The following is a 14,968-nucleotide window of genomic DNA, read 5'->3' as shown; positions in this document are numbered from 1 at the left end:
GGAACTGGTACCAGAAACCCATGGTTCTTCCTGGTTTCCCTCTGGACCACTGAGGTCAGCTCCATGCGGAGCTCCAAGATGATTGTCCAGGACAATCTGAACCAGCTGATGAGCCATGCATCATCATGTCCCAGCAGGTCAGGAGGACCTCTGACCTCTTCCATTGGTGATGTCCTCCAGCTGAACCAAAGCTGCCATTGTTCCACAGTTAGGAGCAACTTTAACAGCTATTTAGCAGCTAAATAGCTGTTAAAGTTGCTGTTAAATTGCTGACCGAGGAGGTCTCTTACCTGCTGCTGTTTTCCTGGACTGACTGTGTGTCAGGTGGCAAAAACATGGTCCGGGTTTTTGTTTTTAAATCTAACCGGAAGATCCACGGAGACCTTCTGTTTCCTGTACTGTCTGGTGTCTAGATCAACTGACAGCAATACGATTTAAACTGCTGTCAAACAAGGCGTGTGATTGGCTGGAGCTGCCTAACTGGCTTTGGGAACTGAAGCAAAGCAGTCTGGGATAAATTTATCCAGGTTTTTAATCATTCAGCAGAACTCTGAGGTTCTTCTGAGCGGTTTTCACTGAAAGCTGACGTGTCGTCTTGTCTCCTCAGTGTCCTTCCTGGGAGTGATGTGCAGCCGGGTTCTGCTCAACAAGAACCAGGGGGAGGAGATCATGGGGGAGTGTCCTCTGCCGGCTATCAAGCTGTCTTTGGACTGGCTCAAACTGAGGCCCAGCATCTTCCAGGAGGCTGCAGTGGAGAAGAGGAAGTAGTAGGTTCACCTTCTTGTTCTTCATGTAACATGGGGCTGGAACCTCTGAGACTATGTCTTCTTTCTGTCTCTGCAGTATCTGGCCGTGGCTGGTGTCCATCCTCAACAGCTTTCAGCCCAGAGAGGAAGATCTGTCCTCCTCTTCCTCAGGTATAACAACTGAAGAACTGAAGACCGATTGTTCCAAATGTTTATTAGTGAAATAAAGAGTTTGGATGATCTGAGGAAGCTCAGAGGTTAGTTGAATCTGAGGGTGCGTTTGTTTCGTCCACAGCGATGCCCCTGCCGGAGGAGTTTGAGCTCCAGGGTTTCTTGGCTCTGCGACCCGCTCTCAGGTACTGACCTCCTCTTTAATGTCTCAGAACCAACCTGAAGACTGCAAAGTGAACTTGTTGTGATCTCTGTGGATGTTTCAGGTGTCTGGACTTCACAAAAGGTCATCAGGGAATCCTGGTGGATCGGGACGGTCTGCCGGTGCACGCCCGCCACCAGCGGCTCACAGCTCTGGGAAAATGGGTGGCGGACAACCAGCCGGGGTGAGTTCTACTGCTTCACCTCTCTGCGTGCCTCAGAACCTCTGACAACCTGTCACTACAGAACCTCTGTCCCGTCTCTGCAGGCTGATCCAGTGCCAAGTGAACGAGGACGGCCTCCTCCTCTTCCTCACTGACATTCCAGAGGAGGCCATCGAGGAGCCGCAGGAGAGGGATGCTCCGGTGCTGCAGGAGTCATCCAACGGCGAGCAGACCCAGAACGATAGCGGCAACTCGGGCCTGAAATCGGTGCTGTCCGCCGGGAAGACTCAGAGCTCGTGGTCCGACAGCAGCGAGCGGCCCGTCGTCACCTTCAAGGAAAACATCAAACCCAGAGAGCAGAGCCAAGAGCCGGCACGGAACCACCCGCAGAAAGAATTCAGCAAGGAGCGCCGGGAGTTCCCTAAAGGAAACGGGACGGCTGCCGGGAAAGGAGAGATGAAGAGGGACGGGAAGAGGAAGAGCGAGATGAAGAAGGCTGGGCATGAGAAAACAGCTGATGTTGGAAAACAGGTTGGGATCATAAATGTTACCTGGTTTAAATATTCTACACAGGTTCTGATCCAATCAGTAATGATTGTTCTTCATCAGGTGAAGGCTCAGACGGAGCTGAGAAAGACTCCGGTTTCCGAGGTCAAGAAGACTCCAGTCACACAGACTCAGACCACATGCTCATCCCAGTTCATCCCAATCCATCATCCTGGAGCGTTCCCACCTCTGCCCAGCAGACCCGGTACGTTTATCCCTGTAGAGCAAGTCGGCTCCGGTTCCTGTCTGACGTTAAGATATGAGATCCAACCATCAAACCTTTAAACGCCGTCTGGAAAAGTCTGGAAGTTACTTTTATTATTCCCCAGAGTTAGCGCGGGAAAAATTAAACTGAGCACGGAAAATGAGTTTCCAGAATTTATCCCTTTTTCTTAAAGATCTGAATGATCTAAAAACATTAAGAGCTTAAATTTCTCTTTGATTTGCCGCATCACAACTTGAGTTTAACGGAGCAGAACCTCCTGAGACACCAGACCTCCAGATCAGGGATCTCCAACTCCAGCCATTGTCCTGCATCTTTCACATGCAACCCTGGCCAAGCAGTTCAGGGTTTTAAACTGGGCCCAAGGTTCTGCTTTAGCTGCCATTAGAACCATTTAATCTGTTCTTAGAAAAAGGTCACAAAGGTCACCAACCTCTGTCCAGTGTGAGATTACCCATTAAAGATGGTAAAAGAGAGCTGATGGAGAAACACAGAAAACTTGGAAACATCCCTTAACCCTTTAACTACCCCACTAAGAAAAACACTGTGAAAAAATTATTTTTTTGCATTTCTTATGTCCTTGGGTTACTTATAACAAAAATCAACGATTTTTTCTATTACATACACTTTACATGTAAAAATATTTACCTCTACCAAATGGTCGAGATGTCACTTCATGGTTAAAGTGCAAAATTCCAAATTAATTGCACAAACAGTAGAAAAAGTAACATAAACATGGTAATTTATAAATAAAAAAATGCAAAAAAGAATATCCAGGGCATTGGATATACTTTATTTCTGGTAGTTTGCAACAAAACATTGCTTCATTTCATTTCAACGAATGAAAATACAGTTTCAAACAATGAAATTATGCATTTACACTTATTCAGGCTGACTGCATCTGTAACAAAGTGCAACAGTACAAAACTCTCGCATTTAGTCAACTTCTGATTAAGTGCCCTTGTGCAAAACATTCATTTTTCTACAAAAACAAAATAATGGTAGTGCAAAACACAAGACAAAAAAAATGTCCTGCTTCTAAATCTCAATAAATCTCATTTGTGAGACAACAGCACTCACATTTTTGAGGTACAAGATCCAAATTCTTGTGGATTAAATGAACTATTAGTGATTTTGAAAACTTTGAAAAACTGCACAATAAAACAGTGCCAAACTTATGAAAATACTAAATTTCTAAACTCTGCAAGTCAACACACCTCAGTGGTGTGATTGTGCAATAGCGCTGTTGTTTTCAGATATTCACTTTTAGTGATATGTTATAAAGCACTCCTGGTTTGTGCTCAAACACAAGAAAACATTGCACTTTTGACATTTCCACCTTGATACACCCTTTGGGCATAGGTTGCATCGTTCCCGCTTGTCAGAATGAAGAGGCCAGTGTCCCACATTATCATAGCGCACATCTGGTTGTGGTTTTGGTTGTGAGAGTCTTGGGGTATATCGTTTCTTCTGTGAGAGGGAAGAAGTGAATGATGGTCAGCCAACTCTGGATACTGGCTTGTTGGCTTGGTTCAAGCTGTGGGCGACTGCCAGGCGGAACCTTTTGAGAGACATCAACTTGTGGTTGAGAAGGCCACATTCCCTCTTGTAGACCAGCCAGGAATTTGCAACGCACAGGTCAAGGATATATCCAAATAGGGGAATATACCATCGTCTTGACTTAGCTGGGGTCTTGTACAGGTGAACCAGCATGTCAGAAAGATCAATTCCCCCCATATGCTCATTATAAGCAGGGATGAGTGACGGACATGGGATAGCGATCTTTGCGCTAGACTCCTTGCTCCACCGGTTGACAGTTGAAAGAGGCATGATCCCATAGGCATTGCTCAGAAGGTTGACACATTTGTTGTCAAACCATTTGACTGCAATTACCCCTTCAGTCGACCTGCAATCATAGGCTCCACTGACCTTTTTCATTAGTTCTTTGTCTGCCATCAAAGGAGCTCCACCAGTGCGGTTTGGTCTTACGGTACCAATGCACTTGACACTCAAAGACGTTTGCAAGCTCTGGACCAAGCTGAAACTTGTAAAGAAGTTGTCACAGAAGACAACAGACAGCTGAGGCTGTTTTATGGTTTTTCATAGTGTGGTCACCAGTTTGGCTCCTAGAGGTAGCCTTTGTTCCTGTTCACTGTGGGCAACATTGAAGAATGTGGAGACCCCTTGGTACAGGAGCAAGTCATGGATTATGCCAGATGAACTTGCTCGACAAAACAATTTGAAGCACCACTTATCTGGCTTGTTGGCAATATATTGTCGGAGATTGCCAGTCCTTGTGCCTTTATATGCTACCATGACCTCATCTATACTGTGCTTGTAAGTAGATGGTATCAGTAGACATTGTTCTCGAAGCATCTCAAAGAGGGGTAGAAATATTAGTACACCAGTTAGTGGTATTTAGTTAAATGGTATTGAGGTAATTATGATTTCTACATTTTTGTGGCATTTTTATCACAGTGATTTAGATCAACTTATAAAGAAAAAAGTAAGCAACAGGAAAAGGTTTTTAGCATATCATGATGTACTAACACTTAATGAGTCATATTTACAGAAATAGATAAACTAGTTTGTTTGAGTAAGTCGATTTCATGGCATGTTATCGGTTTTAATTACATTAGCTTAAATTTGCTACCCATACCATGAAGTGACAAATCAACCGTTTGGTCAAGCATGTTTCTAAAACATTTTTTTTAAATTTTATATGAGTTTTATGCTGCATCAAGGGTCATAATTCTGTTTACTCAGGCCTTTATCACCAAAATATGTAAAAGAAAATATACAAACCTTTCACAGTTTGTCCAGAAACAGTCATGATCCCATGCTTGATTTTTTAGTTTTTGACTTCCTGGTTGGAGGAGGGAAAGATCAACCTACCATTTATGATCACAGTGCCATCTGGTGGATCTTTTTAGCCTTACATACTTACACCAAATGGTAGAGATGGCTTAATCAGTTTGAGTTAGGTAAGACACTCCCTTCTTTGAAATTTAGTGATTCAAAATGTGGTCAACCATTTGGTCGACCAGGCAGTTATTAACCTGGATCAGAAGCCAACGTCACCACCAGAACTTCAGGGTTCTGCTCTGGGCTGAGAATACAGAAAAAAAACTGATGGAAAAAGCCCAGTCAGTTCTTTGCTGTGACAGCAGATTGAAATGTTATCTTCCTGTTTGCTTGTTCGGCAGGTTTCCCACCCTCAGCCTATGTGATCCCTCCTCCTGTGGCGTTCCCAGGACTCCAGGTGAATCCAGGATTCACCTTCTCCACGGGAGTGTCGGTGCCTGCTTCTTTCCTCCAATCAGCTGTTCACAACCAGGCGGGCACCCAGGCCGGGAAGCAGTCCCACATTCCCTACAGCCAGCAGAGACCTTCGGGGCCAGGGTCCTCAGGCCAGGGCCCGGGGCCCATGAACCAGGTCCCCTCCCCGGCCCAGCAGCAGCAGCCATCCCCCCAGCAGGCCCTGCAGCAGTCGGTCCAGCTGCAGGTTCAGGCCCTGAGTCAGCAGCAGCAGTCACCCACCAAACCGGTGCAGCAGGTTGGGATGGGCAAGAGTCCGCCTCACCACCCGGGACTGCAGCAGGTAGGTCACATGACCCTCACCTTCCTCTGAGCCACACCCTGGTACATGGTACAACTCTGTCAGAACCGTTCCCAGCTGAATGTTTCCCTCTCTGTATATGCAGTACATGCAGGTCCAGGACCAGCCGGCACCCATGTGGAGCCAGTCTCAGGCGGCCCTGCAGAAGATGTGCATGAAGCAGCCTCAGCAGCAGCAGCAGGCCTTCTTCATGGGAGCTCAGGATCCTCTGAAGCTGTATGAACAGCAGCTGCAGCAGCCCGCTCAGCCTCAGATCTCCAACTTGGACAAGAAGATGAAGTTCCCTGACGTCAAGATGCAGGACTTCTACTGGGAGCCATCCTACCGTATGGACAGGATGGGGGAGGGGTTGGCAATGATGGTAGAGAGGATGAAGAGGCCTCCGCCTGGTGGGTTGTGTGGAGAGCAGGAGGTTCCTGCAGGGCCCCGAGGAGCCACATTTGAGGTCAGCTGAGAGAAGATGACACTGTCCTTCCTGAGTATTTTTCTCTGCTTTGCTGCAGTTTCTTCCTTTTCACCACCTGCTGGTCAGTTTAGGGAACTGCATGAAAGAGACAGAAGCTCATGCTGCAGCCTGAGGCTTTAGACCAGATGTGCCGGGTCTAGATGTTTCAGTTCCTGACAATAAGGATCTATTCTGCAGTAAAATGTTGCAGTTTAGACCCTAATTACCAGTGTAACTTTTCCTTCGTTCCACTGTTCTCACTGGCTTGCACTCTTTCTTTTCTCCCTTTTTCTTCCTCCGTTCTTCCTCTCTCACTAGGACAAGAGCTCGCCTTTCCTACCTCCTGACCTGTTAAAAACTCTAGCAGATTTTGAGGAGGACGAGGAGCTCATCTTTGCTAAGCCTCCTGATTTCTTCCAGGCCTTGGCCGGCCCTCTTAGCACTGCTTCTGGACCAAATATCTTTGTATGTAGCCATGTCTTCCTCATCCAACGCCTTCCTCATCCAACACCTTCCTCATCCAACACCTTCCTCATCCTCATCCAACACCTTCCTCATCCTCATCCAACACCTTCCTCATCCCCATCCAACACCTTCCTCATCCCCATCCAACACCTTCCTCATCCTCATCCAACACCTTCCTCATCCCCATCCAACACCTTCCTCATCCCCATCCAACACCTTCCTCATCCTCATCCAACACCTTCCTCACCCCCATCCAACACCTTCCTCATCCAACACCTTCCTCACCCCCATCCAACACCTTCCTCATCCTCATTCAACGCCTTCCTCACCCCCATCCAACACCTTCCTCATCCCCATCCAACACCTTCCTCACCCCATCCAACACCTTCCTCATCCTCATCCAACACCTTCCTCATCCTCATTCAACGCCTTCCTCACCCCCATCCAACACCTTCCTCATCCCCATCCAACACCTTCCTCACCCCCATCCAACACCTTCCTCATCCTCATCCAACACCATCCTCATCCAACACCATCTTCATCCAACACCTTCCTCACCCCCATCCAACACCTTCCTCATCCTCATCCAACACCTTCCTCACCCCCATCCAACACCTTCCTCATCCTCATCCAACACCTTCCTCACCCCCATCCAACACCTTCCTCATCCAACACCTTCCTCACCCCCATCCAACACCTTCCTCACCCCCATCCAACACCTTCCTCACCCCCATCCAACACCTTCCTCATCCCCGTCCAACACCTTCCTCATCCAACACCTTCCTCACCCCCATCCAACACCTTCCTCATCCCCATCCAACACCTTCCTCACCCCCATCCAACACCTTCCTCATCCTCATTCAACGCCTTCCTCACCCCCATCCAACACCTTCCTCCTCCCCATCCAACACCTTCCTCACCCCCATCCAACACCTTCCTCATCCTCATCCAACACCATCCTCATCCAACACCATCTTCATCCAACACCTTCCTCACCCCCATCCAACACCTTCCTCATCCTCATCCAACACCTTCCTCACCCCCATCCAACACCTTCCTCATCCTCATCCAACACCTTCCTCACCCCCATCCAACACCTTCCTCATACAACACCTTCCTCACCCCCATCCAACACCTTCCTCACCCCCATCCAACACCTTCCTCACCCCCATCCAACACCTTCCTCATCCTCATTCAACGCCTTCCTCACCCCCATCCAACACCTTCCTCATCCCCATCCAACACCTTCCTCACCCCCATCCAACACCTTCCTCATCCTCATCCAACACCATCCTCATCCAACACCATCCTCATCCAACACATTCCTCACCCCCATCCAACACCTTTCTCATCCTCATCCAACACCTTCCTCATCCCCATCCAACACCTTCCTCATCCTCATCCAACACCTTCCTCATCCCCATCCAACACCTTCCTCATCCAACACCTTCCTCACCCCCATCCAACACCTTACTCATCCCCATCCAACACCTTCCTCACCCCCATCCAACACCTTCCTCATCCTCATGCAACGCCTTCCTCACCCCCATCCAACACCTTCCTCATCCCCATCCAACACCTTCCTCACCCCCATCCAACACCTTCCTCATCCTCATCCAACACCATCCTCATCCAACACCATCTTCATCCAACACCTTCCTCACCCCCATCCAACACCTTCCTCATCCTCATCCATCACCCCCATCCAACACCTTCCTCATCCTCATCCAACACCTTCCTCACCCCCATCCAACACCTTCCTCATCCTCATCCAACACCTTCCTCACCCCCATCCAACACCTTCCTCATCCCCATCCAACACCTTCCTCACCCCCATCCAACACCTTCCTCATCCTCATCCAACACCATCCTCATCCAACACCATCTTCATCCAACACCTTCCTCACCCCCATCCAACACCTTCCTCATCCTCATCCATCACCCCCATCCAACACCTTCCTCATCCTCATCCAACACCTTCCTCACCCCCATCCAACACCTTCCTCACCCCCATCCAACACCTTCCTCACCCCCATCCAACACCTTCCTCACCCCCATCCAACACCTTCCTCACCCCCATCCAACACCTTCCTCATCCCCGTCCAACACCTTCCTCATCCAACACCTTCCTCACCCCCATCCAACACCTTCCTCATCCCCATCCAACACCTTCCTCACCCCCATCCAACACCTTCCTCATCCTCATCCAACACCTTCCTCACCCCCATCCAACACCTGCCTCATCCTCATTCAACGCCTTCCTCACCCCCATCCAACACCTTCCTCATCCCCATCCAACACCTTCCTCACCCCCATCCAACACCTTCCTCATCCTCATCCAACACCATCCTCATCCAACACCATCTTCATCCAACACCTTCCTCACCCCCATCCAACACCTTCCTCATCCTCATCCAACACCTCCCTCACCCCCATCCAACACCTTCCTCATCCTCATCCAACACCTTCCTCACCCCCATCCAACACCTTCCTCATCCTCATCCAACACCTTCCTCACCCCCATCCAACACCTTCCTCATCCAACACCTTCCTCACCCCCATCCAACACCTTCCTCACCCCCATCCAACACCTTCCTCACCCCCATCCAACACCTTCCTCACCCCCATCCAACACCTTCCTCATCCTCATTCAACGCCTTCCTCACCCCCATCCAACACCTTCCTCATCCCCATCCAACACCTTCCTCACCCCCATCCAACACCTTCCTCATCCTCATCCAACACCATCCTCATCCAACACCATCCTCATCCAACACCTTCCTCACCCCCATCCAACACCTTTCTCATCCTCATCCAACACCTTCCTCATCCCCATCCAACACCTTCCTCATCCTCATCCAACACCTTCCTCATCCCCATCCAACACCTTCCTCATCCAACACCTTCCTCACCCCCATCCAACACCTTACTCATCCCCATCCAACACCTTCCTCACCCCCATCCAACACCTTCCTCATCCTCATTCAACGCCTTCCTCACCCCCATCCAACACCTTCCTCATCCCCATCCAACACCTTCCTCACCCCCATCCAACACCTTCCTCATCCTCATCCAACACCATCCTCATCCAACACCATCTTCATCCAACACCTTCCTCACCCCCATCCAACACCTTCCTCATCCTCATCCAACACCTTCCTCATCCCCATCCAACACCTTCCTCATCCTCATCCAACACCTTCCTCACCCCCATCCAACACCTTCCTCATCCCCATCCAACACCTTCCTCATCCTCATCCAACACCTTCCTCATCCCCATCCAACACCTTCCTCATCCAACACCTTCCTCACCCCCATCCAACACCTTCCTCATCCAACACTTTCCTCACCCCCATCCAACACCTTCCTCATCCTCATTCAACGCCTTCCTCACCCCCATCCAACACCTTCCTCATCCCCATCCAACACCTTCCTCATCCTCATCCAACACCATCCTCATCCAACACCATCTTCATCCAACAACTTCCTCACCCCCATCCAACACCTTCCTCATCCTCATCCAACACCTTCCTCATCCAACACCTTCCTCACCCCCATCCAACACCTTCCTCATCCTCATTCAACGCCTTCCTCACCCCCATCCAACACCTTCCTCATCCCCATCCAACACCTTCCTCACCCCCATCCAACACCTTCCTCATCCTCATCCAACACCATCCTCATCCAACACCATCTTCATCCAACACCTTCCTCACCCCCATCCAACACCTTCCTCATCCTCATCCAACACCTTCCTCATCCCCATCCAACACCTTCCTCATCCTCATCCAACACTTTCCTCATCCCCATCCAACACCTTTCTCATCCTCATCCAACACCTTCCTCAACCCCATCCAACACCTTCCTCATCCAACACCTTCCTCACCCCCATCCAACACCTTCCTCATCCCCATCCAACACCTTCCTCACCCCCATCCAACACCTTCCTCATCCAACACCTTCCTCACCCCCATCCAACACCTTCCTCATCCTCATCCAACACCTTCCTCATCCCCATCCAACACCTTCCTCATCCTCATCCAACACCTTCCTCATCCTCATCCAACACCTTCCTCATCCCCATCCAACACCTTCCTCATCCAACACCTTCCTCACCCCCATCCAACACCTTCCTCATCCCCATCCAACACCTTCCTCACCCCCATCCAACACCTTCCTCATCCTCATTCAACGCCTTCCTCACCCCCATCCAACACCTTCCTCATCCCCATCCAACACCTTCCTCACCCCCATCCAACACCTTCCTCATCCTCATCCAATACCATCCTCATCCAACACCATCTTCATCCAACACCTTCCTCATCCTCATCCAACACCTTCCTCATCCTCATCCAACACCTTCCTCATCCCCATCCAACACCTTCCTCATCCTCATCCAACACCTTCCTCACCCCCATCCAACACCTTCCTCATCCCCGTCCAACACCTTCCTCATCCTCATCCAACACCTTCCTCATCCCCATCCAACACCTTCCTCATCCAACACCTTCCTCACCCCCATCCAACACCTTCCTCATCCAACACCTTCCTCACCCCCATCCAACACCTTCCTCATCCTCATTCAACGCCTTCCTCACCCCCATCCAACACCTTCCTCATCCCCATCCAACACCTTCCTCATCCTCATCCAACACCATCCTCATCCAACACCATCTTCATCCAACAACTTCCTCACCCCCATCCAACACCTTCCTCATCCTCATCCAACACCTTCCTCATCCCCATCCAACACCTTCCTCATCCAACACCTTCCTCACCCCCATCCAACACCTTCCTCATCCAACACCTTCCTCACCCCCATCCAACACCTTCCTCATCCTCATTCAACGCCTTCCTCACCCCCATCCAACACCTTCCTCATCCCCATCCAACACCTTCCTCACCCCCATCCAACACCTTCCTCATCCTCATCCAACACCATCCTCATCCAACACCATCTTCATCCAACACCTTCCTCACCCCCATCCAACACCTTCCTCATCCTCATCCAACACCTTCCTCATCCCCATCCAACACCTTCCTCATCCTCATCCAACACCTTCCTCATCCCCATCCAACCCCTTCCTCATCCTCATCCAACACCTTCCTCACCCCCATCCAACACCTTCCTCATCCAACACCTTCCTCACCCCCATCCAACACCTTCCTCATCCTCATTCAACGCCTTCCTCACCCCCATCCAACACCTTCCTCATCCCCATCCAACACCTTCCTCACCCCCATCCAACACCTTCCTCATCCAACACCATCCTCATCCAACACCATCTTCATCCAACACCTTCCTCACCCCCATCCAACACCTTCCTCATCCTCATCCAACACCTTCCTCATCCCCATCCAACACCTTCCTCATCCTCATCCAACACCTTCCTCATCCTCATCCAACACCTTCCTCATCCCCATCCAACACCTTCCTCATCCAACACCTTCCTCACCCCCATCCAACACCTTCCTCATCCCCATCCAACACCTTCCTCACCCCCATCCAACACCTTCCTCATCCTCATTCAACGCCTTCCTCACCCCCATCCAACACCTTCCTCATCCCCATCCAACACCTTCCTCACCCCCATCCAACACCTTCCTCATCCTCATCCAACACCATCCTCATCCAACACCATCTTCATCCAACACCTTCCTCATCCTCATCCAACACCTTCCTCATCCTCATCCAACACCTTCCTCATCCCCATCCAACACCTTCCTCATCCTCATCCAACACCTTCCTCACCCCCATCCAACACCTTCCTCATCCTCATCCAACACCTTCCTCACCCCCATCCAACACCATCCTCATCCAACACCTTCCTCATCCCCATCCAACACCTTCCTCACCCCATCCAACACCTTCCTCATCCCCATCCAACACCTTCCTCACCCCCATCCAACACCTTCCTCATCCTCATCCAACACCATCTTCATCCAACACCTTCCTCATCCTCATCCAACACCATCTTCATCCAACACCTTCCTCATCCCCATCCAACACCTTCCTCATCCAACACCATCCTCATCCAACACCATCTTCATCCAACACCTTCCTCATCCTCATCCAACACCATCTTCATCCAACACCTTCCTCATCCTCATCCAACACCTTCCTCACCCCCATCCAACACCTTCCTCATCCCCATCCAACACCTTCCTCATCCTCATCCAACACCTTCCTCATCCCCATCCAACACCTTCCTCATCCAACACCTTCCTCACCCCCATCCAACACCTTCCTCATCCAACGCCTTCCTCACCCCCATCCAACACCTTCCTCATCCCCATCCAACACCTTCCTCATCCTCATCCAACACCATCCTCATCCAACACCATCTTCATCCAACAACTTCCTCACCCCCATCCAACACCTTCCTCATCCTCATCCAACACCTTCCTCATCCAACACCTTCCTCACCCCCATCCAACACCTTCCTCATCCTCATTCAACGCCTTCCTCACCCCCATCCAACACCTTCCTCATCCCCATCCAACACCTTCCTCACCCCCATCCAACACCTTCCTCATCCTCATCCAACACCATCCTCATCCAACACCATCTTCATCCAACACCTTCCTCACCCCCATCCAACACCTTCCTCATCCTCATCCAACACCTTCCTCATCCCCATCCAACACCTTCCTCATCCTCATCCAACACCTTCCTCATCCCCATCCAACACCTTTCTCATCCTCATCCAACACCTTCCTCAACCCCATCCAACACCTTCCTCATCCAACACCTTCCTCACCCCCATCCAACACCTTCCTCACCCCCATCCAACACCTTCCTCATCCTCATTCAACGCCTTCCTCACCCCCATCCAACACCTTCCTCATCCCCATCCAACACCTTCCTCACCCCCATCCAACACCTTCCTCATCCAACACCATCCTCATCCAACACCATCTTCATCCAACACCTTCCTCACCCCCATCCAACACCTTCCTCATCCTCATCCAACACCTTCCTCATCCCCATCCAACACCTTCCTCATCCTCATCCAACACCTTCCTCATCCTCATCCAACACCTTCCTCATCCCCATCCAACACCTTCCTCATCCAACACCTTCCTCACCCCCATCCAACACCTTCCTCATCCCCATCCAACACCTTCCTCATCCCCATCCAACACCTTCCTCATCCTCATTCAACGCCTTCCTCACCCCCATCCAACACCTTCCTCATCCCCATCCAACACCTTCCTCACCCCCATCCAACACCTTCCTCATCCTCATCCAATACCATCCTCATCCAACACCATCTTCATCCAACACCTTCCTCATCCTCATCCAACACCTTCCTCATCCTCATCCAACACCTTCCTCATCCCCATCCAACACCTTCCTCATCCTCATCCAACACCTTCCTCACCCCCATCCAACACCTTCCTCATCCCCATCCAACACCTTCCTCATCCTCATCCAACACCTTCCTCATCCCCATCCAACACCTTCCTCATCCAACACCTTCCTCACCCCCATCCAACACCTTCCTCATCCAACACCTTCCTCACCCCCATCCAACACCTTCCTCATCCTCATCCAACACCTTCCTCACCCCCATCCAACACCTTCCTCATCCCCATCCAACACCTTCCTCATCCTCATCCAACACCATCCTCATCCAACACCATCTTCATCCAACAACTTCCTCACCCCCATCCAACACCTTCCTCATCCTCATCCAACACCTTCCTCATCCCCATCCAACACCTTCCTCATCCAACACCTTCCTCACCCCCATCCAACACCTTCCTCATCCAACACCTTCCTCACCCCCATCCAACACCTTCCTCATCCTCATTCAACGCCTTCCTCACCCCCATCCAACACCTTCCTCATCCCCATCCAACACCTTCCTCACCCCCATCCAACACCTTCCTCATCCTCATCCAACACCATCCTCATCCAACACCATCTTCATCCAACACCTTCCTCACCCCCATCCAACACCTTCCTCATCCTCATCCAACACCTTCCTCATCCCCATCCAACACCTTCCTCATCCTCATCCAACACCTTCCTCATCCCCATCCAACCCCTTCCTCATCCTCATCCAACACCTTCCTCACCCCCATCCAACACCTTCCTCATCCAACACCTTCCTCACCCCCATCCAACACCTTCCTCATCCTCATTCAACGCCTTCCTCACCCCCATCCAACACCTTCCTCATCCCCATCCAACACCTTCCTCACCCCCATCCAACACCTTCCTCATCCAACACCATCCTCATCCAACACCATCTTCATCCAACACCTTCCTCATCCTCATCCAACACCTTCCTCATCCCCATCCAACACCTTCCTCATCCTCATCCAACACCTTCCTCATCCTCATCCAACACCTTCCTCATCCCCATCCAACACCTTCCT

General features: G+C 50.5%; 1 protein-coding gene across 2 annotated transcripts in view; it reads left to right on the top strand.

Moving 5' to 3' along the window:
• smg7 (SMG7 nonsense mediated mRNA decay factor) overlaps window positions 1-14,968 on the top strand; it is a 32,489-nt gene that overhangs the window by 9,762 nt on the left and 7,759 nt on the right. The window contains exons 10-18 of one of the 2 annotated variants that reach the window (XM_047367075.1): window positions 608-767; window positions 844-917; window positions 1,042-1,102; window positions 1,184-1,303; window positions 1,387-1,813; window positions 1,892-2,033; window positions 5,258-5,652; window positions 5,756-6,115; window positions 6,434-6,580. In XM_047367075.1, coding sequence (XP_047223031.1) covers window positions 608-767; window positions 844-917; window positions 1,042-1,102; window positions 1,184-1,303; window positions 1,387-1,813; window positions 1,892-2,033; window positions 5,258-5,652; window positions 5,756-6,115; window positions 6,434-6,580 — 1,886 coding nt within the window. The remainder of the gene's footprint in view (window positions 1-607; window positions 768-843; window positions 918-1,041; window positions 1,103-1,183; window positions 1,304-1,386; window positions 1,814-1,891; window positions 2,034-5,257; window positions 5,653-5,755; window positions 6,116-6,433; window positions 6,581-14,968) is intronic. The other variant, XM_047367076.1, reaches the window with a different exon arrangement.

The sequence above is a fragment of the Girardinichthys multiradiatus genome, chromosome 6, assembly GCF_021462225.1.
Source record: "Girardinichthys multiradiatus isolate DD_20200921_A chromosome 6, DD_fGirMul_XY1, whole genome shotgun sequence".
In the NCBI taxonomy this organism is placed as follows: Eukaryota; Metazoa; Chordata; class Actinopteri; order Cyprinodontiformes; family Goodeidae; genus Girardinichthys; species Girardinichthys multiradiatus.
Note: the sequence above shows the minus strand (reverse complement) of the source record. Positions and strands in the feature narration are given on the sequence as shown.